General features: G+C 42.0%; 1 protein-coding gene across 2 annotated transcripts in view; it reads left to right on the top strand.

Moving 5' to 3' along the window:
• INSC (INSC spindle orientation adaptor protein) overlaps nucleotides 1-27,100 on the top strand; it is a 275,844-nt gene that overhangs the window by 209,866 nt on the left and 38,878 nt on the right. For both annotated transcript variants that reach the window (XM_090032621.1, XM_090032620.1), the window contains one exon: nucleotides 25,378-25,549. In XM_090032621.1, the coding sequence (XP_089888747.1) occupies nucleotides 25,378-25,549 (172 nt within the window). The remainder of the gene's footprint in view (nucleotides 1-25,377; nucleotides 25,550-27,100) is intronic.

Below are 27,100 nucleotides of genomic sequence, written 5' to 3'. Positions count from 1 at the left end.
GGACCTCCCCACTCCTGGTTGCTGACTGGTCGCACCAGTCACGCATAATTGTTGCTGAATGATATGTGTGACTCTGATGGTCTCCGATGAACAGTGCAAGATACAATGATATTTATGCCTCTTGGCAGGTCTGAACGAAATGATGCTAGGCAATAGCTTAATTAGAAATATAATGTATCATATACAGTATCCCTGTACACATTACAGGAGAGAAAAGAAAAGGATGCTTTAAACAGTAGCAGGCAGCAGTTAAAAGGTATTTGTCTTTAAAAAAATGCATCCAGAGTTCTGTTAATATCTGAATCTTGCTATTCAAAGGATATTAGCTTCTGGGCTAAAACTGTAAGACTATACTTTCCAAAAATACCAGCCTGGGGCTGCACTTTGCAAGACTCACATAAGCTATGCCAGTAAAAACTGAGGGGAAACTTATCAACATTTTTGAAGGCTTAATGGCCAAATGCTGCAAATGTGAAGGAGGGCCTAGTAATTCAGAGTCTGGCAGAGGCCCATCCAATAAACATGCTGACAGGGTCTATCCTCTTGATATTATTAATAAAATTGTATTTGTTGTGGCAGCCAACATCTTCAGGACAGAGTCACTGGAAGGAAAACAGAAAATAGGAAGAAAATGAAAGAGATTAGTTAGGGGCCCACTTCTGGTGCTATTTTGGTATTATTGATCTTACTGGTAATGACTAAGAGCCTCACTCATGTACCAAGACTTCATGGCGCAAGATAGTTTACAAGACCAGAGCAAAAAAATGGTTTTAGCCACAGATTTTTCCATTTGGGTTGTCCAAGAGGGACTGTAGTACATCCTAAAAGAGGTGAGAAAAGTGAAATGAAGTGTTGCGATAGGGAACCTATATTTTGTTCTATTCAGGCTTGGTTTCAGGCCTTTGGGAGTAAATGGTAAAGTTGATATTGATATTGGTAAGGTAAAATGAGATGGAGTTTAATCTCAGGAAGTTCAGGTTTTCTGATTTTTAGCAATGTGCCAGGAATCAAGGGAATGCAAAACTATTTTCCTTGAAACAAAATAGATTGTATTAGCCTTCATCTTCTAATATGGAGGAGCTTGGAGAGTTAGTGGATTTCAGTATGCCATGTTGTTTAGGTCAAGATAGAGCACTGAATAGTAAATAATTATTTTGTTCATGTGCACATGACTTTGCTATGAATGAGAGCAGCCTGTGTGTTGAACTTCATGGACTGTGGCCCAGAATTTCGATTCCTTCATGGCAAGAAAACCCCGCCACACTGGTGATAATTCACAATGGACTGTAAAGAATTTACTTATTTCCATGCATGATGATGATGATTATAATAACCTCTATGTTCATATTGACAATTTAACCCAATATGAAAGGTTACTGAGGGAATATGTTATGCCAAAAAAAAATTTTGTTCCCAAACAGGACTACTTCTAGTTAATATCCACAGCAGGAAAAATGCCTATTTTAAAAGTTATCTTCTGATTTAGAGATTTTGCAAAATACTTTTTGAACAGCCTTTTGTTTGTTAAGGCTGTGGAAAGATTCACATTAGTTTTAATGGCCTTTGAATTCATCCTAATATTTAAATTCTGTTTGATATGTGAAATGGGTATGTATAGGCATTACATTTGACAGTTGTACAAATTGTATAAATACATCCATTTGCAGTGCTTTAACTGGGGGAAATTCACCCCGGTCAAAAATAGTATTTAAATGGAACTGAAATGATGCATAAAACTTGTGCTGTCCTCTACACCAAACTAGTTTAGTCCAGTCTGGTATTAGTTCAACCCTGGTTTGTGTCCATCACATTATTCCAAGACACACGCACAGGCTGTTTATGTTTTAGCTCCATGAGCTGGGCCATTAAAGAAAATGCAAAATCATGGGCAACAGTAAAGCTATGAAAGAAAATGAAGGGCCTGATAACTAGGGTAGCTTGAAAGTATTCTTAAAAATGGCTATTCAGCAAAAAACGTGGAACATTTTGTAAGATGTTTTACAAAATTTCTTCTCCATTTTTATTTCCATCTCTGTATTTGCTCAGAACATTTGCAGTGTAAAACATTTCATTTTAAAAAGTAGTTTTTTTCTCTGTGCATCAAGCACCATCTCAACCTTCTCTTTTGTGATCTTTTTTCGTCCTTGAAACATAATAAACATGCAGGTTGAGATCCTGCAAGCTGTTATACACATGGGGTGGCAAACCAATTTGATTCAAGGGTCAGTGAGGATCTAGTCAGGGAACTTTTGGAGGGACTGGATATATTTAAATCAGCTGGTCCAGGTGATCTCCACCCCAGAGTACTGAGGGAATTAGCTGTGGTCATTGTGGGACCCCTAGCATGGCTTTACGAGCACTTGTGGTACTCTGGTGTGGTGCCAGAGGACTGGAAGAGGGCCAATGTGGTTCCCATCTTCAAAAAAGGGAGGAACGAGGACCCTGGAAACTATCGGCCAGTTAGTTTTACCTCGAACCTGGGTAAGCTTTTTTGAGAGAATTATCTTGGCACATGTCCACGAGGGGCCAGCGGGGGAGGTTATGCTTAGGGGCAACCAACACAGGTTCATTAGAGGCAGGTCCTGTCAGACCAACCTGGTGGCCTTCTATGACCAGGTCACAAAATCCTTAGATGCAGGGGTAGCAGTGGACGTAGTCTTTTTGGATTTTAGGAAGGCCTTTGACACTGTCTCTCACCCCGTTCTCATCAAGAAACTTGGGGACTCTGGTGTTGACACCCACACAGTCAATTGGGTTGCCAACTGGCTGGAGGGCTGCACCCAGAGAATAGTGGTGGATGGGTCATTTTCGATCTGGAGGGATGAGGGCAGTGAGGTTCCACAGGGCTTGGTCCTCGGGTTCGCACTGTTCAACATCTTCATCAGTGACTTGGACAAGGGGGTAAAAAGTGCCCTGTTCAAATTTGCTGATGACACTAAGATGTGGGGGGATGTGGGCATGCTAGAAGGGAGGAATAGGCTGGAAATGGACCTAGACAGGTTACAGGGGTGGGTGGATGACAATAGGATGGGATTCAGCACTGACAAGTGCAAGGTGATGCACCTGGGGAGGAAGAACCAGCACCATACCTACAGGCTGGGGAACTCCCTTCTCGTCAGTGCAGAAAAAGATCTTGGAGTCATCATTGATTCCAAGATGAAGATGGGCTGGCAGTGTGGGGATGCAGTCAGGAAGGCCAACTGCACCTTGTCATGCATCCACAGATGCATCTCAAGCAGATCCAAGGAGGTGATGATCCCCCTCTATGCTGCGCTGGTCACGCCACAGCTGGAGTACTGTGTCCAGTTTTGGGTGCCGCACTTCAAGAGGGATGTGGACAGCATGAAGAGGGTCCAGAGGAGGGCCACTCACATGATCAGGGGACAACAGGGCAGACTCTATGAGGAGAGGCTATGGGACCTGAACGTGTTCAGCCTCCATGAGAGAAGGCTGAGGGGGGATCTATTGGCCTGTTACAAACTAGTCAGAGGGGACCAGCAGGCATTGGGGGAGTCCCTGTTCCCCTGAGCACTACCAGGAGTGACCAGGAATAACGGTCACAAGCTGGCAGAGGGTAGGTTTAGGTTAGATATCAGGAGGCGCTACTTCACGGTCAGGGCAGCTAGGGTCTGGAACCAGCTTCCAAGAGAAGTGGTGCTGGCTCCTACCTTGGGGGTCTTTAAGAGGAGGCTAGACAAACACCTTGCTGGGGTGTTTGACCCCAGTACTCTGTCCTGCCATGGCAGGAGGTCGGACTTGATGATCTGCTCATGTCTCTTCCAACCCTACAAACTATAAAACTATGATTATCAAGGTTTTTGTTTTCTATAAGGTTTTGTTTTGCTGTGGCCTGCTCACAAACAGATACTGTGGGACCAAAGCTGTCTATGATAAAATGATAAATACTGTATCAGGGGTGGATAAAGTGGTTGAGAATCGGTCTTAATCTTTACCCAGAACCAAATTATACCACCTTCAAACCTATTTAATATTTAAAGGCTTTTGTTTTAAACTTTGGAAATGCACTTTCGCCCTCTCCTCAACACCTTTTGCTTTGCTTTCTGTGGAGTCTGGAAGCAGAAATGCAGAAATACCATGCGAGAAGCTGTTCTTGTAATATTTATGACCTGGCCACTAGAAAGAAGTACAAAAATCTTACAACGGAGCCTAAGCATATGTTATTTTAAGGCCAGTTTTTCAGACTCATAAAACTAAGTTTGTTTGGATAAGGAGCCATGCTTTTTGGTATCCCTTTGAACTGAACTGCTTGATGTTTTCCCATTGCCTTTAACTTGTAGTATTCTGAAGTTTCTGATAATTAATTTCCTAATCCTAACAACATACTTGGTGAGGTAAGGACAAAAGTACTATCCCCATTTAAAAAATGGATAAACTGAGGGTTAAATGTGTTTCATAAAATTATGCAGTGGGTCAGTGGCAGAATCAGGACTTCTCTCAATACCCTGGCCAGTCTTGCAGGTCACCATTTCTTGATCAGCAGTTAGAGATGTGACTGGGTGCCAAGGGCAAAATAGCTGCAGTTGCCACCATGATTGCAAAAACATAGCTGCTGGCAGGACCTGCTTTTTTTCATGGGTCCCCCGAGTGAGTACGTGGGGCAGTTGCTCCTATCACCCCACTGTTCTTAGTTATAAAACATAATTGAAATTGGTGAGATTTTATTGGCAGAATAGTCAAAACAGCACTGTATTTCTTCCTGAAGTGCATCCTACCTAGAAAAGATTTTAAACTGTTGAACTTGGATCCTGAATTTTGAGAGTTCAGTTAGAGTCTGCTCTGATTTGTTTTTTCTGTCTGGTGCAATTTTACAGCATCATTTGAATCCAGATCTGAATTGCCCTGTTGTTCAAGAATTGCAACATCATTTATATGTATGCTTATCTGCATCCATAGTCAAGGTAGCACTTACAGGGTTGCTTAACTTACCATGTTTCCTAAGCATTAGGGCTATGCGAAGCTTCAGTTGTTGATTTGATTCAGTGGCGATTTCGCCCAATTTGGTGGCCAAATCTCCAAATCTGGTCCACTTCTGGGTCTGTCGCAGAGTGCGTGGAGGACCCTCCTCCTGCTCCCCAGCTTGGCGACTGGTGCCTCCCGGGTCTGGGGGGGACACCGGGGGTCCTCCCCATGGCTGATTGCCGAGCTGCGGAGGTGCAGGGGTGGGGTCCCCTGTGTGCTTATCACTGGACTTGGAAGTGAACCAGAAGTACTTCTGGTCCACTTCCAGGTCTGTCACCGAGCACATAGGAATGCTTTGTCTGCCCCAGTGTTCACTAGCCATGCCTGGTATGTAGAAAAAATATTTAAAGCTGTGTCTGTGGCCGAATCGCTGATTCTCCAAATCGGCATCACAGCTTCAGATTTGGATTCGGCCGAATCGAATTGGGAGGTGATCTGAATCAGTGAATCAAATCTCTGTCCCCTGAATCAGGCTGAATCTAAATCCAAATTGAATATGACCCACTTGGTACACCTCTACTAAATGTTGCTTTCCTGAGTCAGGACCTGAGTGGATAAGACCATATCAAAGGGGAAGGCAGTTAGTAATCAACTAGAAAAATTACTTCATGCTGGGCTCTCAGCAATATCTGTACTTCCAAGACAGAAATTATGTTTCTGCCATATTCAGTATTTGTTTCACAAAGGAGAAGTTTTGGGTAATTTGTGAGAGGGATATCTGTGAAATAATTAGGTCTGATGGCCCTTAGCTTGTCTCAGAATACTCACAAAACAGACATGCTGCATGCAAGCAGCTGAACTTAAAGCTTGAATTTCATGTCAACTGCATTAAAATATTTGAATGTCACCACTGTGATAAGCAAACTAGCATTGTGGGATATGGGAAGCATCTTTCTATCTGTGAAGGGAGGAATCATCTCAAGTTGCTAATTATGTTGGGCTCATATAAACCAGCCTGTTTCCAGTGAAGTCCTTGCAGTTGCATTGGTTCCTAACAGCTGAGGATTTGATTTTTTGCCATTTACTGACTTGTCATTAAACTAAAGCTGGTTGTTTCCTTTGTTGTTATTATAACAGAAATAAACTCTTATAACATTGGCCACCAGCAGTTTTATAGTTAAAGTGTTATGAATATTTCCAGAACAAACTATTATCTTAAAGCTTTAGGACTTAGCTGTAAAAATGCTCTGCAGATTAAAACCTGGCATGTTTAAGTTCAGTTCTGGAGCTAATTTATTTAAATCAATTTACAAAAATAATTGCATGACTATTTTGAAGTCATGAATGTAGCAAAGAGAATTGCATTAATTCTCTACGCCTCTTGTGCCTTTATAACTTAAAAATAAGTTCTGTTTAAACAAAGGAATACTGGAAAAGTTTTGAGCCCATAATGTAGGTTTTGGAATTTACCGCATACATTAGGTTTAAAACCCCCCTCCAGTTTGAACAATGGTTGCTCTGTATGCTCAGGAACTTCTAGTTAAAGAACATGTCAGATTGTTGCTCTGTATCTAGTTACTGCACATAGGCTCTGTAAGAAATAGCATTTAGGTTCTGATCTATGTGCCAGACAAAACTTTTTAGTAGAACCTCCTTCATGCCTTCCAGGAATGCCTTCTGGTGAGGAGGACATACATTTAAGCAGCACATGACATGTGGGTTACATGGGATGAAATGTATGACAGGCCCAAAATGAGGGACCCCAGATATGATCGATGCAGGAAACTTAAGGTGCTGTGGGATTCCTTTCTTTGGCATAAAGAACAAGACATGGAGCTGTTCAGAAAGAATCACAAAACTAAAGCTATAAACAATTTTCAGTAATAAAAGTGAGAGAGGGTATTGCATCACACTTATATAGAGCACAGGTAATTTTTGGGATTAAATGGGTAACATTATTGAAATGAGAAACACTTTGAAGATGTTGAAAAACATTTGGCAATGTACTAGAAATTTGGCATTGGGCATTACTGGAAGTAGAAATCAGGATTGGTTTGTGGACAATTGCTGTGGAAGAAGATATGCTGTGTACACTATTTCTCATGTATGTATTTGCAGGATCCGTTCTTTAAGTTCACAGTGAACAGAACAGCACCCTCTGTTTTTTCATCTTTCATATATGCAACGTGCCTTTTCTAAAGTAACTCGGCTCCCTGCCACTGTCCCTTTGGTATAAAGCTCCAAATAAAAGATGGTAGTGTAAGAGTGATTTTGTAGCTGTGATGGTCCAGAAATTATGTGAGAAGCAAGGACTTTTTAGGGTGATATCTCTTATTGGACCAAATGTGCAGCTGGGATAAAGTTAGACAAGCTTTCTAATGTAAGACATTTTGTGTCAGGTCTCTAATCAGACCTTTACCTCAATAAAAGATGCACTTGTCTACTTTTACTTCTTGTATTTATTTTGTGGGTCTGTGAGAGGGCTTGAATTCAATGTGAGAGAGAGAGAGGTTGTTGACATAGTTATACTAATATGAAAATGCAGCTATTTTGTCAGATTTTTCAAAGATCTTAGATAACATAATTGAAATTTGGATGTCTGTGTCTGAACATGGCCAGGCTCTAGATGGAGATACTGGTTAAACATTACAGAAAAGATGCTTGCCAAATATTTTCTTTGCGAGAAAAGGGAATATGAAGAGTTAGATTGATAGTGAGTATTTCTCTAGTTGTGACCCAAGTCTAATTCTTATTTTTTGGCTACAGGTGCTTTCTCATTATTGTAATACACCAGAAGAGTCCTCTAGTATTATCGTGTGAGTGTGTGTTAATATTTCTTTAACCATGAGATGCATTGATAGACAAGTTTGAACATAAAATCTACAGTGTCACTCCAAAAGACTGAACAAATACCAAGATAATCAAATGTGTTGAAATACAGCTCTCATGCCTAAATGCCAGTTACCAGGTGTATGATAATATGTCCTCATGCAATCAAGTGCCTATGACATTATTTATTTAGAACTAGATGATCAAAACATGTTTTCCAGTAGACACATTTCATTTTCAAGAGTGCCCTGCTATGCATGACCCTAGATCTCGTGAGTATATATGAGTAGTTTTTGTCTCAGACTGTGATCCCCCAGGGTAAATAAAAATGAGGGTTATGTGGAAACTGCTAATTTGTAGTTCTTGCTTAACACCAAATTTTAGGTTCCAGCATCATGTTCAGCATTATTATATGACAGTTTTCCTCATCTTATGTTGCTCAGTCATTTTAATGAAATTCAGACCCAGAGTAAAAAGTATAAAACCCTATTCATTATTTAAAAGAAACAGAGCAATGCTTTGTGGAAATTCTAAGGCAGGGATCAGAGAGCTACAAATAGAAATACACTTCTACCATTGAAAAGCAAACCAGCCTATTAAGTCATAAGTTTTAGGCTAAATAAATTGAGGTACCTTGCATTCAATCATAGTTGAAGTAGTATGAGGGAATCTCATCCCCAGCTGCCTCATGTGCAAATGAAAGTAATGCTCCTACATGCCAGTTACAAACTGGAAAACATTTTAAAATGCCTTTCCATAAGCAGAGTTTTCCTTCCATTTTATAGTTAAAACTATATGTCCAGTTCTACAAAAAAAAAAGTAATATTAGATATAGAAGTACTTAATCATGTAAAAGGAACTGTGACACAGATAGATTCTGACTAGGTAGGGTAGACGGGGATCCAGGATGTTGTCATTTTCTCCGTTTCTTGTAACTGATAGCAGCTGGTCAGTGGCTGTACTGCAGGATTCAGGGCTCTGCAGTGGGTGGAGCCAAGAAAGGCAGATGTCTCTCTCCTTGGCATTCTCTCCTGTCAGTGAATGTTGTATGGCCTGAAGCTACATTAAGTCTTGTGACTCCAGATTGAAGTTAACTCACAGTCCCCCAGCATCCCAGGATGCTTTACACCTCCCCTGCAAACCCCTTCTTGCAGGGTGGACAGGCTAGACTTGGCTCATGCTGTCTGCTCCAGCTGAATAGCGAGGCATGCTCTAGCACCCCCCTGGCTTCTGGCCTGGGACACTGCAGGCAAGTGGCTGCATTTCTGGAATCAAAAGTGAATGTCTGTTCACTTGCTTATCAGTTCAAGCTATGCAGCATAGACAAACCTGAGAAAATTGACTTGATTTAGCATTGCGCTTTTTATGTTTTGTAGGTTAGAGGTACTTAGTCAATAAAGGCTTAGTTTTGGATGGGAAAGAGGAAGGGTCACAGAAACAAAAAAGAGGAGATAACACTGTCCAAGACTATTTATTCAGGATCTGTGGGGTTAAAGAGGCTGCTTTTTCTGTCAACTAGCCAGCCATTTTATCCTTGATAGGAGGAATAGAAAGGAAGTCCTGACATAAGCTTAGCAGAGTTTTGCCTTCTCTTTTTCACCCCCACAGAAAAATGCACTTGGGCCTAATACAGTGATACAAGTGATTATGGGTCCTTTTCTCTTGAACATGTCTAAAGAAAAAGTCTAAAGGAAATAATCATGGAAGTTACTTCAGACGTCCTAATCTTTACCATTTAAGGGATGAACTCATGAGTTAAATGAACTTACGAGCTGAAGGTTACGGAGTATGAGGTGACTGCTGTGCTTGCTTTCTTTATACTTTCTATGGGAAAAGACTTGACTGTCCTAGTCCTTACAGTTCTTAATGCAGCAGTTCTGTGAAAAGAAGAGAAACAGACTAACTAGTTGCTTCACAATAATGCAATCTAAAAGGAAATAAAAGACTCTTGTTGTTAGAGATCCCCTACCCCACCCTGCTTGCTATGACTGTGAGATCTGCTGCAGAGAGAGGTACAGCCATTTTGAATGAAACTGTACCTCTTGTGCTAGATGTTAAAAGGCAGCTTGCATTTCACCATCTGCTTCTCTTATGTCTGGGATCTTTTCTGACAGCTTTTACTGGCTGAGTAAAACAAAGGAGAAAATATCCCTTAACTCTAGGCTGTTCAACTTCTGAGTTGCTGGGGACTGCATGGGTCTTGGGCTGCAGAATGTGCCATGCTGGATTTCCTTGGTGTGTCACATGGCAGGTGACTCCTGCTGTGTTGCACAGGTGTTGCTGCACTGTGGTCTCCTATGGCCTCACAGGCCATCCAGCCCCAGGCTTATGGGTAGGAAGCAGAAGTTGGAAAAGGGAGGGGGAGCCTGGAGACTCTGGCAGCAGCACCAAGAGTGAGAGGGGAGTGGTATCCAGATGGGAGTCTGGGCACCACAAGCTAACCCGTTGTGGGCTGCACATGACCCCTGGGTCACTAGTTGGATAGCACTACCTTAATTAATACAACTGCCTTCTGAGGGAAGAAAGATTACAACTCCAGACTGCTGTTGAAAACAGAATAGAGGAGCCATTTGTTGCCAATTGAAATGGAATGTATGGCAGTTGCTAGCAATTTGAAATCCATTGAGACTCTTTCCTTTCGGTTTAAATGCAGTTCTGTACCATTCTCTGTTGTAAAAAGGAATGGATTCTGTAAGCACTGTTGTATAATAGCAGCCATAAAACCCATTGCAACTTTGTCTATACCAATAGATCACACCACTGTGGTACTCCTTTTCATGCACTGCCACCTTGATGAGGTGGAAAGGCTTGCATGACCTTAAGAGCAATACCATCAGGAGTCTTGAACTCTGTGGCAATAAGGTCAAAGGTGAGGTATCAGATGGAGAGCAATCAAACACAACAGAAAGACCTCAACAGTGGAGCAGGTGGATGCAGAAGGCATACTTCTCAATGGCTGTGAAGGTGGGTGAAGGCTGCAGTGGAAGAGTAACCCCAGTTGTCTTGGATCTCCTTGCCACTAGACACAGATTTCTCCTCTGTCAAGATCTGTGTGGTTGTCAATGTGCAAGGCCTCCTCATGTAAAATAAGTCACGTGCAGGCTTTTTGATCATCCTCAACCATGAGGGATTGCCACATGTGAAATAAAATAAATAATGTATTTAGTCTTTCCTGTAAATTTTAGTTGAACATAATGGGCTGTAGCTTCTGTTGATCAATGCCAGCGGAGCTGTTCCAGTTTAAAACAATGGATTTGGCATGTTTCAGACTGGCAACTACTAAAATATGAAATTTAGAAGTAAGTGTACAAGGTGGATTTTTTTCCCTTCTTTTTCTCTTAACTTTAATGTGGAAATTGAAAACAAAATATAGATGTTTGTATCTAAACCTGGTAAGCTAAATTAAAAACCTTTTGGGACTTGAGGCATCCCTCAGAAAATGCCAGTTCTTTTCACTCTTTTTTTTTTAACTACAGAAAAATAGTAAATCTATTCTTCTGTTGCAAAGAACTTAGAAGACCATAATGTTTTGAACACAATGGATTCCTGTGTGAAAACTCTGGGTTTATCTTGTGAATTAAGTTTGCAAACCTAAGAGCATTAACATTGTGCAGCACTCCGTTTCACTTCTGACAGGAACTTTAGCACCCCAGGGTCCTACAGCAACCTTGGGCTAAGTACAGACGGTCAAAAAGCTCAAAGCTGAATCAGTTCAGTTTTTTTTTCAGGTTAGTGTAAGCTGCAGAGGTTGAATCAGCAAGCAAATGAACAGATACTCACTTTTGACTCAGGAAATGCAGGCACATGCCTTCAGTGGGTCAAGCCAGAAGCTGGGGGGTGCTAGAGCACACTTCCCAGCCTGCCAGCTCCAAGGCTTTCCCCCCTTCACCGCTCCAGTGGAGTGGGTATGGCCAGGCCTCAGGCCAGAGCTAGCTGGAGGGTCTGCCTTTGAAGGGGCACTGCCTGCCAGACTGAGGAGAGGATGGGTGGGGAAAAAGGTAGTGGCTTGAATTCAGAAAAGCTTGAAAAAGAATAGTCCTTTCTCTGAAGTGAGCATGTATTGAACAGAAGGAAGAGGAAGTGATGAGCAACCCTGCAGAGTCCTACTGCTGTTGGTCTGGACTGCAAATCCAAGAGACCTCAGGGGCAGTAGGAAGAGGAAGTAAGCACACAGGCTATGCTGGGGGACTGGGATTTAATTTGAACCAGGAAGGGGTCTGGGATGGAAGTTTCATAAACCAGTTTGACCCAAATCAGTTAAGTCTGATACTACATTCAACTAGGTTTATCTTAAATCAGTTTCAGCCATTTTGAAACTGGCTGATGTGCACACAGCTTCTGTTCTGTTACAGGCTTAAACCAGTTTCTGAAGTCTTAAACCAGTTTCTGTGTAACTTCTGTCCCTAGCCTAGTTAAGAATCACTAGTTTATTGGAAAACACCTGTTCCAGGGTTGTAGGGACAGAAATTTGAAGGTGGTTTCTAAGGTGGCAAGGATGTAGTTTTCCAGGATGGATTGTAATAAATATAAGAGAATATTTTTCCCTGTGGTAGGTAGTGTATTAAGTTTTCTATTACACATAATATTCCCAATTAAAAAGTGATTAGCATTACTTTTTCAGAAGTTCTGTACCAGTTGCTTCATTAGGTGCCAGGGTTTAACCTGAGTGATGCCTACTCTTGTTTAGCATTTCTGAGTGAAATAACAGGTATAAAAAAAAGAGAAGGCTTCCCTAGGGTTTTTTTTTTCCATTTGTGTTGTGATGGACAAGAATCATTTCCTTCCAGAAGACATTATATGCGAATTAAACCAGTCATGTGTCTGTATCTGCCACACCAGTTGAGTGTAAGTTCTTGGTATTTTTCCAGTTATCAATATTGGAAGATCAGTAATAACGCATTTAAAAAATAACATTCCTCAAATGCAGAATCTGCAGAATCTTGTTGCATTCATAGAATTCCTTTATTTGTATTATCCAGCTGACCCATTCTTTTGTACTGCCAAGGTGGTGAACAGATTTGACATTTAGCTGATTACTTCATCAGAATTAAAAAGAAAACAGGGCAGCCATCCAAAGTTCCTTTCAGTGTGAAAGCTAATTATATAAATGCTTTGAACAGCAGTTTCTTTTGGGATGTTAAAGTGCTTTTATTAGATTGTTCTTCTGGTTCTTTAAATTTATTATTGGGCACTTATAAATGGGGTTACCTGTTGAAGCTGGGTTTCTTTTGTTAATTTTATTTATTAGGGGTTTTTTTTTAGATGGAAGCCTAAACAGTATAAAGCTGATTTTAGCTTGAGTTGGTTGGGGGATTTCATCCTTGAGAAAAAGAAAGGGGTAAAACTGACTACTGGCTTTTATGAGTTGAAAACATTAGGCTTATCAATTTGTTTGGCAAACAGGATGTATCCATCTCAGGTTTCTCTTGCTGTTAAGTAATTTTTTAATAGAGTCCCCATTTTCAAACACAGCAAATTAAGAGTATCAAATTAAAGTCACTAAGAGGGCGAAGAAGGCTGTGTATCCTAAACATTTAGATAAAACAGCAGCTAGTGGCCATGAATTCCAGTCATTCAGTTTTAGATATCTTTTATATGCTACAGTTTGAAACTCCATTTGCTTCTGACAAAATGATTATAAACCACAGATTTTTCTCTCTGATTTGTCTGCCTGGATTAGGGATTTAATTAGGAAATCATCAACATGGCACCTGAGCATGGACCATATAAAATAGATAGCTGAAGCAAAGTCCCTAGTGAACCTCATGGATGCTTTGACCCTCTTGCCCTCTTCCCCCTCTCTACCCCCCCCATCAGAATCCTTATTCATACAGATTACTTTTACACTTATTTCAGACAAGTATAACTATGCCATGTGGAAATCACCAGAGAATTTTGGGGTCCAAGACATGTTAGATGAGATGACCAAGATTTATATTGCTAAGTAAATAATTTCCTTGTGGATAGATTCATGATTTCATCCTCAGCTTTAAAATACTCATCTTTAGACTTTATTAAATCACAGGCCCAGCTTCGGGTAAAGTTGAATTGGACTATCCTTTCAAGAAAACTCATGGTATATAGTGTAGTAATGGCATAGTAATCAAGTGTAGTTACATGGAGCCTACTGTTAGGATCAAAGGGAGCCTTCAAGAGAAGACAAAGATGCAAGGTTCTGTCTGAGACATGGGAGAATTAAGTATGCCAAATTGTGTTTTATAATAGTAGTGGTATTGCCCAGGTGTGAAAGTAGGGCAGTCAGCTAGTCGCCTCAGATGTCTGTGCATGAATACACAGGGCCTGGTAAGCAAGCAGGAAGAACTGGAAGTCCTCACACAGCCAAGGAACTATGATGTGACTGGAATAACAGGGACTTGGTGGATTAGTTTGCACAACTGGGGCACTGTTATGGATGGGTACAAACCATTCAGGAAGGATAGACTGGGCAGAAGAGGAGGAGTTACATGGTATGTAAAAGAGCTGTATGACTGCTCAGAACTCCAGTATGAAACTGGAGATAGGCTTGTTGAAAGTCTATGGGTTAAGGTTAGAGGGGAGAACAACAAGGGTGATGTTGTGGTGGGTGCTATAGACCACCTGACCAGGAGAATGAGGTAGATGAGGCTTGCTTCAGACACCTAGGAGAAGTTTCTGTAGGCCCTGGTTCTCATGGAGGACTTTAATCACCCTGACATCTTTTGGTAGGGCAATGCAGCAGTGCACAGGCAATCCAGAAAGTTGTTGGAGAGCGTTGGAGACAACTTCCCAGTGCAAGTGTTAGAGAAGCCAACTAGAGGCCATGCTCTTCTTTACCTACTGCTACATCCACCACCAATTCTTCCCTGTTTGTGAGAAGTCGATGGCAAGCTGGGCAGCAGTGACCATGAGATGATTGAGCTCAGGATCCTGACACAAGGAAAAAAAGAGAGCAGCAGAGTATGGACCCTAGACTTCAGAAAATCAGGCTTTGCAGCCTCAGGGAAATAATGGGAAGGATCCCCTGGGAGGCTAATCTGAGGGGGAAAGGAGGCCAGGAAAGATCGTTGTATTTTAAAGAAACCTCACTGAGGGCACAGGAACAAACCATCCCAATGTACAGGAAGAATAGCAAATGTGGCGAGCGACCAGCTTGGCTTAGCAAAGAACTCTTCAGTGAGCTTAAACACAAAAAGGAAACTTACAAGAAGTAGAAACTTGGACAATGAACTTGGGAGGAGTATAAAAAATATTGCTTTGGCATGCATGGATGAAGTCAGAGAAACCAAAGCTCAATTGGAGTTGCAGCTATCAAGGGGCGTGAAGGGTAAGAAGAAGGTTTTTTTACAAGTATGTTAGCAAAAAGAGGATGGTCAGGGAAAGTGTGAGTCATGTACTGAATGGGGAGGGAACCTAGTGACAGATGATAAGGAAAAGGCTTAAGTACTCAGTGCTTTTTTTTGTACCCAGTCTTTACAGGCAAGGTCAGCTCCCAGACTACTGCATGGGGAAACACAGTTTGGGGAGAAGGTGAGCAGCTCTCTGTGCTGAAAGAACAGGTTAGGGACTATTTAGAAAAGTCGGCTGTGTAAAAGTCCATGGGGCTAGATACAATGCATGCAAGGGTGTTGAGGGAGTTGGCTGATGTGATTGCAGAGCCACTGACCATGATTGTTGAAAACTTGTGGCAATTAGGGAAGGTACCAGATGATTGGAAAAAGGCAACTATAGTGCCCATCTTTAAGAAAGGGAAGAAGGAAAATCCAGGGAATTATAGATCAGTCAGTCTCACCTCCATCCCTGGAAAAATCATGGAGTGGATAGGTGATTAGGAACAGTCAGCATAGATTCACCAAGAGCAAGTCGTGCCTGACCAACCTGATTGCCTTATATGATGAGATAACTGGATCTGTGGATGTGGGGAAAGCAGTGTACTTACTATACTTGGACTTTAGCAATGCTTTCGATATGGTCTTCTCCAGTATTCTTGCAAGCAAGCTGAGGTAGTATGGGTTGGATTAATGGACTGTAAGGTGGATAGAAAGCTGGCTGAATTGTCAGGCTCAGTGGGTAGTAATCAATGGCTCAATGTCTAGCTGGTAGCCAGTATCAAATGGAGTGCCCCAGGGATCTGTCCTGGGGCTGGTTTTGTTCAATATCTTCATTGATGGCCTGGAAGATGGGATGGAGTGTGTCCTCAATAAGATCGCAGATGACACCAAGCTGTGGGTGTAGTAGATACACTGGAGGGTAGGGATAGGATTCAGAGTGACTTAGACAAATTGGAGAATTGTGCCAAAATAAATCTCATGAGGTTCAACAAGGACAAGTGCAAATTCCTGCATTTAGGACAGAAGAATCCCATGTACTGCTATAGCCTTGGGACTGACTGACTAAGCAGCAGCTCTGCAGAAAAGAACCTGGGGTTATAGTGGACAATGAGCTGGATATGAGTCAGCAGTATGCCTTTGTTGCCAAGAATGCTAACAGCATACTGGGCTGCATTAGTAGAAGTGTTGCCAGAAGATCAAGGGAAGTAATTATTCTGCTCTATTTTGCAGTGGTGAGGTCACATCTGGAATACTGTGTTCAGTTTTGGGCCCCTCGCTACAGAAGGGATGTGGGGAAGTTGGAGAGAATACAGTGGAGAGCAACAAAAATGGTTCAGAGGCTGGGGCACATGACTTATGAGGAGAGTCTGAGGAAACTGGGTTTATTTAATTTGTAGAAGAGAAGACTAAGAGGCAATTTGATAGCAGCCTTTAACTACCTGAAGGGGGTGGTTCCAAAGAGGATGGGGCTGGACTGTTCTTAGTGGTGACAGATGACACAACAAGGAGCAGTGGTCTTAAGTTACAGCAAGAGAGGTTTAGATTGGATATTAGGAAAAAACTTTCTCACTAGGAGAGTAGTGAAGCACTGGAACAAGTTACCTAGAGAGCTGGTGGAATCTCTGTCCTTGGAGGTTTTTAAGGCTCAGTTTGACTAAGCCCTGGCTGGAATGATTTAGTTGGGGATGGTTCTGCTTTGAACAGAGGGTTGGGCTAGATGACCTTCTGAGGTCCCTTTCAACCTAATTTTATATGATTCTATGAAATACTTGGGATGAAATATAAAATAACACTTAGGAGAATTCCTATGTTCCTGGCTTGAGACCTGTCAACTACTTATTTATTAAACAATTAGAAGACTGTCGTATAAAAAGCCTTGCTATTCCCTGTTGACTATAGCACATTCTTTTGGAAGACCTGCACTTGTTAGCCCTTGTGGCATGTGTGGCCATGCTTTCATTGTAAACTCAAATGGGTTTAGAAAATTATCATATTGTCCTTTCTGCTCCTTCAAAGCAGTGAGGATAGAGAGAAGAAACCTACTATATGCTGTCTACCCATCTGGGTAGCTGAAACCCACCTACAGTTATTTGGTTCAAATGTTGGTTCAAGAAAATGACATTTGAAAGCTTCACAATAGCAAGAGCAAAGGCAGGTTCCACTGAAGTTCTGGACAGATATAGGTGATGAGGTAGAATTTCGTTTCCCAAAACGGATGGGGGGAGGGTTGAAAATTAAAACCTTGAAAGGTTAGCTTCAGGTGTGCTGAAACTCTGCTTTATAGTGTAAAAAGTATTTTTTTACTGAGTGCTTCATGAGAGAGATTTATAGTTAATAGTAATGCATATTTCTTTGTATGTTCAATGAACAGTATATGTAAATAACCTTAGCAATGCTCTTTTGCTACATATAGCCAAAATTTCAAAATTTGAATGTTTAAAGTTTGTCTTCTAAGTCAGTATTCATTGATGGAAAATGTTGGTTATCTGTTACTTTCCAATTTTTAAGAACTTATAATAAACATTAAGAAAAGATGTTTTTCCGTCACTGGTTTTTGAGAGGTTTAATGGCCAGAATTCCTTGATAAAATTCTTATTTATTAAATTCTAATTGTCTGTATATTGTGTGTTATCACATGAATGGAGCTATCCGGTAACTCCTGCATGATCGTGCCATTAATGACTTGCCAGTCTCTGTTCTCAGTGCTGAAAATAAATACTGTGCTGGAGTTAAGTGTTTGTTACATATGAATATATTGCATTTTTACACATATATTTATATGCATAGATGCTGTTCAGTTTTCAAGTGGCTGGGTGCTGCTTCACCATGTATATGGGTGGCCTGCTCCACAGCATGCGCAGGCAGCCTCCACCTCAGCTCCATGGCCATGTGATCCCCTGCTCTACTATGCTGTGGGCTCTATGACTCCACAGGCTGCACTGTACCACTTCTTGGGGCATGAGCAGGAAACAAAAGCTGGAGGAAGGAAAGGAAGTCCAGCCCCCCCCAGTTACTTCTGCAGTTCCAGTGGCAGGGGGAGTAGAGTCTGGGTGGGAGCACAAGGGTGCAGATTTACCCCTCAGGCCACTAGTTGGATAGCCCTGTTCTAAGCAGAATTTTTATGTCCATTTCTAAAATATTTAAAAATTACATTTGTGCAAGATGAAGTGTTTTGAGCCTGGTTTTTGAACGAATTTCAAACTGCTTTATTATGCAGATCCTAAGATGCTGAACTATCTGAGTGTGTGTGTGTCTGTGTCTATCTATATTTTTTTATGAACTTTATTTTCAGAAAAGTGGAAACCACAGTAATTTAAAATCTTTTATTCACTAAAATAAGTATGAATAACAAATGAGTATTATTTAGTATTTATTTTTATGTGCTTTATATGCTATCCTAGCCAAAAAAACTCAGGTGGCTTGCAATAAAAACTAGTCATGCCATAAAACCAGATAAGAAATCAAAAAATGGTAAATGATAAAAGTTTTCCAAACAATAGCTCAATACTTTCTAATCCCACCTGCTAAAAAACCTGTCGAAATAAGAAGGGTTTGGGTTCTCAGTAGAAGATCCCAGTAGTAGGCTCATTCTCCAGTTTTGAGCCCATGTGCTCAAGCTGCTGATATTCATACCAGACATCTTGGTGACCCTTAACAATATGGATTTCTTCCTGTGTAAAACTGCACTCAGGTAATTTTGTGTGGACTAGGGAGTAATACTTGACAGTTGATTACTTTGGTCAGTGTTGACCTACATAGAGTTTGAATTAATGAAGTGAATGGCTAGGCTACCAAACCCCTGGGCTAGATCTTGTTGCAATATTTCTGATGTCTTGAAATAGAGGTAATTTTTTTTGTATTAATCATTGCTATTAGCTTCCTTTGGGACCCAGACAGTGTTTGATGTGGGAGGGTTTCAAGGTGACAAAGTTGTGGGGTTCTTCATGATGGCAACTAATGTACATTGGCTACTAAATCTGGTTTGTGAAGATATAATTTTTGACACAAAGATCTATAAATATAACTTAAAGCCAAATGAATTATGTGAATCACATGTTTCATCTGTAGACCTCTGCCTTAACTAGAAGGAAATTTCTTGCTGTAGGTAGATAAATGTTGAAAGCTTGTCAAAAAAAGTTTAACACTGAAAATTTATTCTCTCTCTTCTTGCCAATTTTGAAGCATCTCCTCTAAATACTATCTGTACTCTGTAGAAAAATAGAGGTGTTATTTCCTTTGTATTTTTAGTAGCAACATGGATCCAATGTACATTTTTATTGCCCTTAAAAAGTGTATTTGAATGATCAATCTTCGTGATGGCAATTCCTGTTCCCATGAATCTGACAGCACTTCTTGTAGAATATGGTAAGTGCTAGTGCATATCAAACAAGTTAATTTGTCACACAGAAGATATTTTAATAAAGATAACTTGGCATTGTGTATATTAATAAATAACTAAAATGGTAAAAGGAGAGGCTTTAAACAAACCATTTAGAAATAAATGACAGGATATAAAGAAGATGTAAGGTTTAAGGAACCTTGTGTAGATAGGGGAAACATACTCTGGAGAACAGCTTATTGGACTAAATAAGAGTCTTGGAGAGTGTGCCTTAGACTAATCTACGGAGGTTTTCCAGAAGCTGCTCCTGTCCTTGAATCTTGCTCTTGTACCTGGTAGGTATCCTTGCCATCCTTTTGCAGAGTTAGATACGTTCTCATATGTTGTAAAACAAGAGCTTATTTTCAGTTTTAAACACTTCTTGATAAATTAAATTATACAAAAGGGATTCCCTAAGCACCCTTCATTTTACACTCAAGTTTACATACAATCATCATTCAGTTACTGAAGACATAGTTAAGATATCCTGGTCTCTGAAGAGAGTCCTCTCTATCTTTTACAGCATGTCTTTACCCTAATATTTCACAGAATGTATTGTATAATTTTTACTTGCAATCCTTATTTCAGATATAGTTTAATTTTGAACAAGAATTTGGTTCCTCATTCAATTTTTTATTTGAAGTGGTGGTCATAACTTCTCTTGATGTTCTGTCCAGCTGTCATAAATAAGTGTGAAAAGCCATCCTGACTGAATGCAGCTTGCAAAGAAGCAAGTGGAGAAAGGATTAAATTTCAAAGGAGTTGTGCAGTCTGGGTTTGCCAAAGGTGAAATATTTTTTGCATAGCGAGCAAATTTCTCACATTTTTCTCTAGGATTTATCAGTGCAGATTTGTCAAGAACAGTGGAATTAGTTGGAATTTACTTGGATGTATGATAACAAAACAGATCTACCTGGTTGTTATAAATTAAGAGTATGTTGAACAGTTCGAAATCACAAGTGCATTGACTTTTAGTTTGTCTCATCTTTTGGTTTGTTGATAAGTGTTATTAGATTTCTACCATTTGAACTATGTGGGTATTTTGCATCATGCTGTGTGGTAGCACTTTATAGTAATAAAGAGTCCATTGTGAATAGGGTAAAGTATGCAAGTATCTGATGTGCCTGATAAATTATAATGAATGCAGTTTAAAAATCTCAGTCATTAGATATGACAGATTCCTCTGTCCAGCTGTAGAGGGCTGTGGAAAGTTTTGCTTTGTTTCTCTCCATTTTTAAAAATTATAAGGGGCTAATGGTATTAATTATTATTAGGGATCTACCTAAAACTCACAGAGGTGAAGGAAAAATCACAGGCCGCTCACAACGCCCGTTGCCATTTTTGTGGTCTTTTTATGGTGAGCCCCCTGTCCCACCTCTGATTGGCTGAGGGACCCTGGCAGCCCCTCCTTCTACCACTAATTGCCTTTTGTGAAGCCCTGCCCCTTGCCCCTGATAGGCAGACAGTGCTGTCCTTCATGCACCCCTCTCCTTGTCACTGATTGGTGGATAGGGGGAGAGCCACACAAAAGACAGCTCTCCCAGCCAATCAGGAGTGGAGGGAGAAGGGGGCAGCTGCTATCTTGGCTGCTCCCCTTCATGTTGGTAGCCTCTCTGCCCTCCTTCCCCCTGGTGGGCTGTGAGGCCAGGCTGCAGTGGTCACTGGCTCCTACTGGGGAGCCAGCATTTTATCTTTAGTAAGTTTTTTTCCCTCAGTAATTCCATGCAAAATTGTGGTAAACTCCAGTTTTTGTGTTGATGGCAGAAAACACCTTTTATTGCTGTTTCACAAAAATCATAAAATTGCTGTTTCACAAAAATCATAAAATTGTAAATTGAGTAGATGCCTATTATCTACAAAACTATAGCATAGTGATGCACTACGTGTGCTGCCTAGAAGCTGCTCAAGCACGATATCTTGTTTGTGGCATACAGCAGTGATCCAAAGGGAGGTAATCCCAACATGGATCAAAGGGAGCAGGAGGGCACATAAGCCCCCATGGCTCACCAAAAGCATCTGGGCATGTCTCCACCAAAAAGGGAAGCGTACATGCAATGGAAGGGAGGGGCCATCACCAGGGATGACTATCCTGCAGTTGCTCAGGGATGCAGGGGGGCAGTCAGGAAGGCCAAGGCAGAGATGGAACTGGGACTAGCTTCCTGGATCAAGGACAACAAGAAGTCCTTTTTTAAATACATAGGGGGCAAAAAGAAGGTTCTGGGTAATGTGGGGCCCCTGCAGGACACTCTAGGAAATTTGGTCGTCACACCAGACGACAAAGCCAACATATTTAATGATTTCTTTGCCTCCATTTTCCTAAGCTGGGTCTGTAACAGTCACCCCACTCTAGGCCCCAGGGGAGGTGCACCTAGGCCAAGGGTTAGTGAGGAACTAGTTAGGGAACTTCTGGAAGGTCTGGATATATTCAAATCAGCTGGTCCAGACAATCTCCACCCTAGAGTACTGAGGGAATTGGCTGAGGTCATTGCAGGACCCCTGGCATGGCTTTACGAGCACTTGTGGTGCTCTGGTGTAGTGCCAGAGGACTGGAAGAGGGCCAATGTGGTTCCCATCTTCAAAAAGGGGAGGAAGGAGGACCCGGGAAACTATAGGCCAGTTAGTCTTACCTCGGTCCTGGGCAAGCTTTTTGAGAAAATTATTCCACGAGGAGCCAACAGGGGAGATTATGCTTAGGGGCAAACAACACGGGTTCATTAGCGGCAGGTCCTGTCAGACCAACCTGGTGGCCTTCTATGACCAGATCACCAAATCCTTAGATGCTGCGGTAGCAGTGGATGTAGTGTTCCTGGACTTTCGAAAGACCTTCGACACTGTCTCTCACCCCGTTCTCATTAAGAAACCGGGGGACTGGGGTGTCAACACCCACACAGTCAATTGGGTCACCAACTGGCTGGAGGGCCACACCCAGAGAGTGGTAGTGGAGGAGTCATTTTTGACTTGGAGGGATGTGGGCAGTGGGGTTCTGCAGGGCTCAGTCCTCGGGCCTGCACTGTTCAACATCTTCATCAGCGACTTGGACGAGGGGGTAAAAAGCACCCTGTTCAAATTTGCTAATGACACTAAGATGTGGGGGGATGTGGGCACGCTAGAAGGGAGAAATAGGCTGCAATTGGACCTAGACAGGTTACAGCGGTGGGCGGATGAGAATAGGATGGGATTCAACACAGACAAGTGCAAAGTGATGCACCTGGGGAGGAACAACCGGCACCATACCTACAGGTTGGGGAACTCCCCTCTTGTCAGTACAGAGGCAGAAAAGGATCTTGGAGTCATCATTGACTCCAAGATGAACATGGGCCGGCAGTGTGGGGATGCAGTCAGGAAGGCCAATCGCACCTTGTCATGCATCCACAGATGCATCTCGAGCAGGTCCAAGGAGGTGATCCTCCCCCTCTATGCGGCACTGGAGTACTGTGTCCAGTTCTGGGCTCCACACTTCAAGAGGGATGTTGACAACATGGAGAGGGTCCAGAGGAGGGCCACTCGCATGATCAGGGGGCAGCAGGGCAGGCCCTACGAGGAGAGGCTATGGGACCTGAACATGTTCAGCCTCCACAAGAGAAGGCTGAGGGGGGATCTAGTGGCCTGTTACAAACTAGTCAGAGGGGACTAGCAGGCACTGGGGAAGTCCCTGTTCCCCCGAGCACTACCAGGAGTGACCAGGAATAACGGTCACAAGCTGGTGGAGGGTAGATTTAGGTTAGATATCAGGAGGTGCTACTTCACAGTCAGGGCGGCTAGGGTCTGGAACCAGCTTCCAAGTGAAGTGGTGCTGGCTCCTACCCTGGAGATCTTTAAGAGGAGGCTAGATGAACACCTTGCTGGGGTCGTTTGACCTCAGTACTCTTTCCTGCCATGGCAGGGGTTGGACTCGATGATCAGCTCAGGTCCCTTCCTACCCTAGAAACTATGAAACTATCTTTGTCACGGTAAGAGAATGACAATCATATGCCATTACCCTGTATTAGAGTCGTGGCAAGGTCAATGGACTCCTTAACATTTGCCATGTAGAATCTATTACAGGATCAAGGCCATAGTTTGTAGCTGTGGCAGGTACCACTGGGGAATCAGATGAGACTGGGATAGTAGCTGTTAGCATTGACAAACAAATTCATATTTGTGTTGGAATTTTCCATGAGTGCTTTCCATTAAAATATTTTTTTTCTTTTTATGTTTGAGTGAAAACAACTTAGAAAATGTCTGAGTTATAAATAAAACTCAGATGACAGGAAATATGGGAATTTTTCCTGTGTGTTGTGGGAATATATATTTTTTGAATGTTGAACTCAATAATTAAAAATGCAGAACTTATTAACTTGACTTTTTATATAAATGCCATTGTGTTTTAAGCTATGGCCTGATATTACACATAAACCAGTTTAAATGATCAGAAACTGGTTTAAATCTGTAACAGAACAGATGTTCAGTGCATATAAACCAGTTTGAAAATGACTGAAACCAGTTTGAGATAAATGTGGTTGAATGTAGTAGTAGACTTAACTGATTTGGCTCAACCTGTTTTATGCAATGTCTGTCCCAGACCCTTTGCTGGCTTAAGTTAAATCAGAGTCCGCCAGCGTCCCGGCATGCTCTCTGGGCTGGGCAGAGCTATCTGCTCCACAGCAGGACTGGCCCCTCCCCTCTACTTCTTAGCTGGAGCTCGGCACAGATTTACAAGCACAGCAGGGTTTTTTGGCTTCCCCATACCTCCCTCTCCCAACCCTCCACTCACTGCTTAAGCAGAGATCCCTTCCTCCTCTCTGCCACAGCAGGGGCCATAGCCAGCATGTGGTTTCATAGCTAATGCTGAAAGGTGTCTGTGTGTGTGTCTGTCTCCAATTTCACTGGGATAGGCAGATAGAACAGTGACTGCTTAAGGATTTGGAGCGAAGGTCATCCCATGAATGACTGGTGCTGCCCGAGATGGGGGACAGCATTTGTTGGTCAGCCCACAAACGACTGGTGCCTCCTGAGACTGGGGGGGCATCATTTGTAGGTGGCAGTGTCAGTGGTGAGTGGGGATCACTGCGGATGCCGGTGGCAGTGGCGGGGTTGAGTGGTGAGCAACAAGCAGGGACTGCCTGTAGATGCCGGTGGCAGTGAACAGCAACCACCTGCAGACGCTGATGGTGGCACTGGCAGTTGTGGGGTTGGGGGTGATATGGTGAGCAGTGACCTCCCACAGTAGCCAGTGGTGGCAGCGGCCAATCTTGGGGGGGAGGGGAGGGAACACATGTGCCCCCCTGCTACGAGTCACCTATGGGCGAGTAAACTGTTTAAGAAGTTTGAAGTAATGTAGAGAGAGGCTATTGTTTTGCTAATCAGGTGATAAAGACTTATCAGCCCCCTGGCTGGTTTGCTTGCCTGTCAGTTTGCTGCAGACAGTATGACAAAGCAAGGAGAGAGATTGAAAAGCATCAGCACTGCACACCCCCACTTGCCTCAGAGTGCTAGCCTAGGACTGGTGGCTGGCAACACTCCCACTCCTGAGCAGCCAGTGGGGAAAAGCCTGGGACTGTGCAGGCAGACATTCCTAATGAGAGAGTCCTGCCTGGGCCTGGCCATGCCCCCCTCAGCTTAGCTCCCTGCAGACGGGAAGGGCAGGCTGCTCTAGCAACCCCCCAACTTCTATCTTCAGCCACTGCAGGCATGTGCCTGAATTTCCTCAGTCCAGAAAGAATGTCTGTCCAGTGTCAAACTAGTTCAGCTTAGTCAGTTTAGACTAACCTGCAAAGATTTAATTAATTCAGGTTCATGCTTTTTGAATATCTGTCCTTAGCCTAAAGGTTTAGGTCATTTTTAAAAATAGTTCTGTAATACATAGTAAGTATTACACAATATACCAGTATGCTTGTAAGTTTTAACTTAGCTGGGAAAACATTTGTCTCGGTGGTTAATGTGTATCTAATTGTTTCCCCATAGGTTGATGGGATACTGTGTTTGGCTGACATTCTCACTGATAGTACCCATTCAGAAGCCACTCATGCAGAAGCAGCAGCAGTAATAGCACAGATCACATCTCCACATCTCACTTTCACTCAGCATCTTGGTAGCTTTCTAGAAAACATGGAGGAAATTGTAACAGCACTTGTCAGTAAGTACTGGAGATTTGTTTCAGTCTCTTTTATTAGCATGACCAGAATTAGGGGGAAAGTGAGGTTTTGTTGAAATATGTCCTGCCATTTACAATATGTCCTGAAGGGCATATGCCTTTCTTTCCATTTGCAAGTATAATGTTTCCCAATACAAATCTCTATATAGTGACCGCGTCTACACGAGACGCTGATTGTGCAATTGTTACTGTGCGGTTATTTAGTACTTGTATACACTACTGGAGTTACTGTGTAGTAGTGTCCCCAAATGGCTTCATGCCATGTGATACTACTGAGCAGTAGTAACAAGCTACTGCACAGTCAGCATCTTGTGTAGCTGAGTAATTTTAACTCCTGAAGCTGTAAATATTGCACTAGTTCTAATGATCTTCATTTTATGGTCAAAACTCAAACAAAATGTAGGTATGTTTGTGACAATAGTGAACTAAAATCTTAACTACAAGTTGGGCCTTCTTATCATCTTGCATATAATGATATAAAACATAACTCCATAGAAGTTAATAGACCAAAGTAAGTGTAAGACTGATGTGAATGAATGGAGAATCAAGCCCATTATTTTTTCTGCATGTGTATGATGCTTTACAAGAAAAGTACAATGTAACCTGTTGGCTTTATGGATAAAAATTCTGGCCTCTTCTGTAGGCCTGCAGTCTGTGGCAAGATGAGATGGAATGCAAAGACAAAAAGCACACTGCAATGAATCAACAATCTAATACTATAGCACAAGTTTGGGGTGTTCTTTAAACCAGGTCAGGGAGGATTTTCATGTAAATTAAGAAGGTAGTCTCCATAATTTGAAGCGTCATTGTGTTTGCTTGTGGTCATTGCTGGATAAAGGAATCTTTCATTTCTAATATTGGGTTCCAGCCTAACACAGCATTCTAGCCTTTTCAAATACATGAGCATTACAAATGTTTCCCCCCAAATTCAGTCCTTCATGTGGTTTAAGGATCTTGCCTGACCACGTGTAAATCACAACCAAATGAATTTCACTAAGATAACATTTATCCTGACCCCAATGCTTTCAGTTAGACCAAACCATTTCAGTCCTTCTGAGATTAAAATATATATTTTAGCAGAGAAAAGGACAGTGGAAGCTGGTGCAGTGGAATGGATTGATTAAGTAGGAAATGTCCAGATGATCTTAGAATGGAACAGGGATCATCTGCTACAGGGAATAAGAAAAACTCCATTATTTCTTTGCCAATCTGACATGAGTTGAAATTTCTGCTCAACCCCAAGTCTAGTATATCCTGACATTTCCCTGTTTGCTCACATGGTAAATATTGTCTCATTCTGCTCATTGCTATTATAAGTAGGCTGTTTTTCATAGAACGCTCTATACTACAGTGCAGTTTGCAGTCCAGAAATACCCTGTCATCCTGTGGGCAGGGTCACTGAGGTGCAGGTTATTTTTTGTATTGTCTCTATCAAGACACCAGATGAAGCACTGTTAAGAATAAGGGCCTGTGCTCAGCAGTCTCTAACTTAGAAAGAGAATCGTTGTAACACTGGGAAAGCCTTTTTACAAA

This window comes from Crocodylus siamensis, chromosome 2 (assembly GCF_052110815.1).
Source record: "Crocodylus siamensis isolate JL-2025a chromosome 2, ASM5211081v1, whole genome shotgun sequence".
Classification (NCBI taxonomy): domain Eukaryota; kingdom Metazoa; phylum Chordata; order Crocodylia; family Crocodylidae; genus Crocodylus; species Crocodylus siamensis.
Note: the sequence above shows the minus strand (reverse complement) of the source record. Positions and strands in the feature narration are given on the sequence as shown.